Genomic DNA, 5,875 nt, shown 5'->3' on the forward strand with positions numbered 1-5,875 from the left:
CGGCTTGCTAGCATACCATGTCTTGCACGCCGATGCCGCTCACGGGGCGGACCTTGACGCTCTTAAGGGTGGCGCAAAACTTGTTGCACTCTTGTTGGATCACCCTCCACCGCTTGGAAATGGAGACCCACCCGCGCGTGCTCACAAATTGGTAAGGTGGAAACTTCTTGCGCTCATGAAACTCGCGGTGCGCACGAGTCCAAAAGGTCGAATGCTTTTGCTCGGCGCCCGTCTTTGGGTCTTGTCCAATGTCTCGCCAACACTCACAAAGAAGTTTGTCCTCGACAGCTGTGTACGCCTTCGTGCGCTTGCTCTTGCGCTTCGCCTTAGGACCGGCGGTTTGGTTGGCGAGCTCGTCCTCGAACAAAGGCTCCACTTCAATGTCGCACTCGTCATCTTCCTCTAGCCCATAGTCCTTCGGGAATTCGTGGTCGAGGGGGAAGCCGTCCAGGTCGATGCCGACCTGATCACGCATGAAGGCCGCCTGATCGGGATCATAGCCAGCGGCCGGCGTGAACGCCCCGCGGCCGTCCTGGCTTTGCGTCTCCTCTGGATCGTAGCGAGCGCCCGGCGCACCACCCTCGAAGATGAGGTGTTGCATGAAGTCCTCGTCGACGGCGGACGAGATTTCCTCGAACAGGTTACGGGCGTCCGGGAGACCGCCGGCCGGCGTCTGTCGCACGCGTTTCCTCATGCCTCCGGACGACGAGCCACCGACCACCGGGGTGGCGTTGAGGTCGATGGGCGTGGGCGCGGGCGTGGAAGGCCCAACCACGCTCACGTCGGGTGAGCACTCCCCGGAGAGGCGGGAGGCCTGCGGGTAGACGTGGAAGCCGGGGACCGGGTTGCAAGCCGATGCGCAGGGTGAGTCGGGCATCACCATCCGAGGAAACGCCGACGAGCCGGTGCTGGCCGCGGCAACGGCGGCTTGGACGAGGTTGTGCTGGCTAGGGTTTACCCCAAGCATGTAGAGCGCCTCCCTCATTGCTGCGGCGACGCGGGCGTTGGTGAACTCCTGCTGCGCGGCAGCGACGGCGGCGGCCTGCGCAGCGGCCTCATCCCTCGCGTCCTCGGCGTGCCTCCGGACCTTCCTCTTGGCCGACTCGCTTGCCCGTTGTTCGGGCGTCAGCGCCTTCTTCGGCTTGGTCGCCGCGGCGGTCTTGCGCGGGGCACGAGGCTTGCCTTTCCCGGAGGGGGCGACGGCGCCGGACGAGGCGAGGGAGGCGAGGCCGGTGGCGGCGTCGAGGTCGAGGTCGATGGCGTCCTCCATGGCTGGTCGGGGGGCGGGGGCGCACGCAGGCAGGAGCGTTTTTGGAGAAAATGAGGGGAAATGATGGTGGCTGCCACCGACAGGCGGTCCCGGGGAGAGGAGTAGGCGCGCGCGTCCGTCTCGTGTCCGCACCGACGCAAATCCGGCTCAAAATTGAGCCTGAAATGGGTCGCCCGCGGACGAAAAATGGACGCGCGTCCGTTTGGGTCGGCGCGTTGGGCCGCCACTTTTGTCCGCGCCGACCCAAACGGACACGGGCGTACGAAATGGATCGCTCCATTGGAGTTGCTCTTAGTCCTTCCTATAGATTTGGCATTAGACATCATCGTCATGGGATGCTGGAGTACATGGATGGTCAGAAATGATAAGATCTTTAAGCAAGTGCCTGCTCATCCTATCAGCTGGACTTCCTATTTGAAAGAAGGACTCTATTATTCAATGCTGAGAGCTAAACAAGTCAAGGCCAACAAGCTTCAGTCCTGAATTAGTAACAATCTGTAGTCCATGATTAATTTTGATAGAGCTGGTATTGGGTGATTTATGATGTATTCTGGACTTCCTTTGTATATACTTTTTTTAATATAATTGAAATACCGTAAAGCAATTCTTCTACGGTAAGAGTTTAAAAAGAAGTCCGTGCATCGCATATGATTGCTTTTACAAAATTAGCACCCTACCGCGCATGTTTATCCGTAGCATGTGTGACAGTAACACACCTCTAGCAAACCATGCAAGACAATGATTCACATCTGTGTGTGCGATAGTTTTTTTTGAAGTGTATGTAATTACCTTAACTGTACTAGTGCTAGTATTGACCAAGTACAATAAGCTCACTTGGTCGAAAAAGTGCTGGTACAAACCAAAGTTTAAGATCGCGGCCAAAAGGGTTTAGCGGCTGGCTCTTCAAAACGCTACGGCCGCTATGCCATTTAGCGGGAACAGTACATATGCATGTTTGTCTGAAGAAATTTAGGATTTTCAGCAGAAAACAGAGGATTTTCTTGGAAGCAGTGTTGAAAATCTAAGCTACAACCTACAAGTCGTGCAATACCAATAGGCTGACATGCTCTGTTGCTTGTATTGAATCAACAAACGATAGAGATTAGAGAGGATCAGAGCAATCCTGTACCTCCTGGAGATATACTACGAGTTGGAACCGTGTGAGACTGAGCTATCATTATGGAGTGTGGACACATCGACGTCGTCCTGCAGAGGCCTTCGTCGCCGGTCGCAGCGTTGGCGTGACGACAGCAGTATAGGTTGCGGCTCCTGCCAGGTGCTCTGGTCTCCGCTTTGCTGCCTCGCACATCAGTGCATCCGACTTCCGGCGAAGCAGCCGCCGGCCCACCGAGCGCAGCTGGGAAGAACCGCGCAGCCGCCGCAGCAGCTGAGAAGGGAATGGGGATAGCGATGAGTTAGGTTTTCTGGATGAGCTGCTCCTCTGTCCTCTCCATCGGGGCAAATGTGGGCCTGGCTCTTGTTGGGCCTCTGTTTCAGCCCGTCCCAGCGAAATTGCAGCGAGCGCAAATGAGTTTTGCGCCGTTTCGCGCAGCGATCGCGTGATTAGCCACAGATCGCGTTTTTTAAGGCATCGCGTCGCGGGAAGGCTTCCAGCCAGCGATCGCGCAATTTTCGTCCGCGATTTAAAAGTTTGGTACAAACTCAAGCAAACCTAAAGAAAAAGTACAAAAAACCAATTACTCGTCGCCATCCACCTTGTTGATGAGCTGTTATGACATTTATTCTTTTTCGAGCTCCCCATCAAGTGTTGGTGCCTATATATAGTTTCCATCAACCGTGGTTCATAGTGATCATATAGCCAGAATCAGATAACGATAGGATATTCATCCGTTGTGCCCACATAATTTATCTCCGAGTATGCTAGTCATGGCAGATAGTACTCAAGACAATTCCTCTCATTTTATTTTGTTAAAGTCATGTTTTTAGGAAATATGAAATATATATTGGGCCATATGTGCACACTACCACAAATATGTTAATTAGATTTGGGAGGCGTTAGGAAACGATTATCTTGTAGACACTACTCCAAAAGCGGTGAATCAAATGACATTTTTCCTATAAGAATTGAGATGCATGACATCTATTATTCTTTGTTTTTTTTCTATTCCTATCACTGTTTTAAATAGCCCGCTATAGCGTTTACAAAAGGTCTTGCGCTAAGAGACTTTGGTCCAAACAAATAAACAAACATTTTAAATAGCGCGCTATAGCACGCTATAGCATTTGAAGAGGTCCGCCTCTAAGATGCTTAGCGCGCTGTTTAAAACTATGATTCCTATCCTATGAAACAAAGAAGACCTTATATGTGTGCAATATTTTTATAGTAGGCTTTGGTACAATTTCCTGTCACTAGCTACATCCTTGCCCGTGAATTTTATTAGACTTAATTTCCTAGCTGTTTTCCATATAGCTGTTTCGGGTGTACTGCAGTAATACGCAGCATATATATGCCAGGTCTCAGTTATTTACATACTTATTAATTTTGGATTTTAGAATTTTACCATTTGTTTCCATAGTGACAAGACAGTGACCTTCATTTGGAGCCTATGTACGAGCACTTGTGGCCTTCTCCTTTAAGTGAGTGAGCAGTGCAAGTTGTTTCAGGTTCTGCAGATTTCCTGACTAATGCAAAAGCAGACCTTGCATTTAAACTGCACATGCACGCATGATCTAAATAAGTAACTTTTCACACACTCTAATATCTTCATTTGCAACGGACACCACAAAGTTTTGCTACAGTACATACATAATTCCGGGCAGCTTTTTCTCTCTGCTGATCAACAAAGAGTGTAGTCTGCTGCTCGCAAGCACTCTACACTGATAGGAACTTCCGCAAGAGCAAGATAAAATCCTGTTATTTTTCACCGCTTTTCACAAGGGGCAATATGTTGTGCGTAGCTTGTCCTTCTGTTCGCAGAAGCATTGACAAGCCACCACCTGGTACCTTAATCATGCCTCCTTTGGCAGTGCACGGTTAGAGTCACTGGAGCTAGATGTTTGCACGGTTTCCGAGAGCCAGCGGAGCACGTCGACCTGAGCGCGCAGGTGCATGGCGTAGTCCATGGCCTCGCGTAACAGAGTGGCCTCGTCGACGGTGGAGTTCCGGCCTCCCGGTATCACCTCCCTCAGTGCCATGGTCCTGCTGCTCACCAGCCTCCCCGGAGTGTCGCCACCACCGGCGCGGCCTGATCTCCCCAAGTACCTCTTACGGCGGCAGCACCTCCTCACGGTCCTCCTACACCTCTGCACCTTGCACGCGCTGGACGCCGGTGCCAAGATGGCCTTGGGCCACCTCGCTCCGCCTCCATGCGCAGCCGCCATGGCGACGTCCACGGAGGACTTGACGGCGTGCTTCCTCTCGTGGAGGCTCGTGGCGCCGCGGAAGGTTGTGCTCGTGCGTGCTTGGAGCTGGAGGCTTGGGAGGAGGTTCTTGAGGAACTCCTGCTTGAAGGACTTGATGCTGGTGCTAGGGCCTTGCATGGCTTCTCTTCTCTTTTGACTTTTTGTAAGATGTCTTCTCTTTGCTTGGGCAGACACAAGATGTACTTGCTGTAGTAATTAGTACCAGAAACAGGGGCGCTCCTCCTGCCTAAATAGGACTAGTCTATCACCGGTAGCTGATTCATAATTTCTCACACATGCATGAACGATTTTTGCCGTTGTTGTCGATAATAACATTTTCTGCAGTGCTAGATCCGGCTTCCTTCTTCTTTGTGTCGAATTGTGTTTTTCAAACTGGTCGGTTTAATAGCTCGGTTAGGTTTTGGCGATGGTTGTAAGGGTTGACTCCTTGCCCTGGTGATCGAGGGGGGGGGGGTCAGGGATCTAGAACTTGTGTTGTGTTCCTGGGGTGCGTTGTCTGAGACTACTAGACTCTGCCTGTTTTTGGTTTCGTTAATGAAATCGGAGGAAAACCTCTTTTATTCAAAAAAAAAAAGATCTGCATGTCGGCGACTTGAAGCTTAAAAGTATGGCAAATTTTAACATGCTCATTACATTTAATTACGATCGCCCTGATGTCGCAGCTAGACATGCTCATATTCTTCCATGATAATGATGTTGATGATGATGTTTTGTCTTATGCTACGCGTGGACGTACAACCGACAAGTACGGTGCGAGATGCCCACAAGCTTAAGGTCCCCCAAGCGCATGATGGTAATGTAATTACTGGTGATCAGCTGGCTTCGCGGGTGTCATGGTCAAACAAAAATGGATTGAAAAGTTGAAAGAGAGTTTTGCAATATACGCACGTTAGAGTACATCACAACACATGCCCACCATTGCAGGTACACTGACATCTCAACGTCTCACATTCCATGTGTGTTTACTACGTGTAGTATCATTGTGTGTTGTCGTTGCGTGCATGGATACAAGATGGGCAAGTATGATACGAGATGCCCACAAGATCTTCCAAAGTCTCAAGCGCTTGATGATGAAAATAATAATAATAACAAACATAATCAGTGAGCTGGCTCCCGTGCCATGGTCCCCAGCACCAGAAAAAATGGGTCTTCAAAGTTGGAGACACGGGAGCTCTGGGAAAGGTAAAGACAAGACGCACACACATATTCTTGACAACGAAA

The 5,875-nt window shown here is 50.7% G+C and overlaps 1 protein-coding gene across 1 annotated transcript; it reads right to left on the reverse strand.

Moving 5' to 3' along the window:
- Positions 1 to 3,968: 3,968 nt before the first annotated feature.
- Positions 3,969 to 4,825, reverse strand: LOC147961714 (transcription factor IBH1-like 1). The gene has a single exon (XM_087537251.1). The coding sequence runs from the start codon at positions 4,769 to 4,771 to the stop codon at positions 4,241 to 4,243; it is 531 nt and encodes a 176-aa protein (XP_087393377.1). The 5' UTR covers positions 4,772 to 4,825; the 3' UTR covers positions 3,969 to 4,240.
- Between the last annotated feature and the right edge of the window lie 1,050 nt (positions 4,826 to 5,875).

This window comes from Triticum urartu, chromosome 7A (assembly GCF_056163025.1).
Source record: "Triticum urartu cultivar PI428250 chromosome 7A, HENAU_Tu73, whole genome shotgun sequence".
NCBI classification, from domain to species: Eukaryota; Viridiplantae; Streptophyta; class Magnoliopsida; order Poales; family Poaceae; genus Triticum; species Triticum urartu.

What these genes read in the sequence shown, in the direction of transcription:
- LOC147961714 (XM_087537251.1), bottom strand. Translation starts at nt 4,771, where the DNA reads ATGCAAGGCCCTAGCACCAGCATCAAGTCCTTCAAGCAGGAGTTCCTC.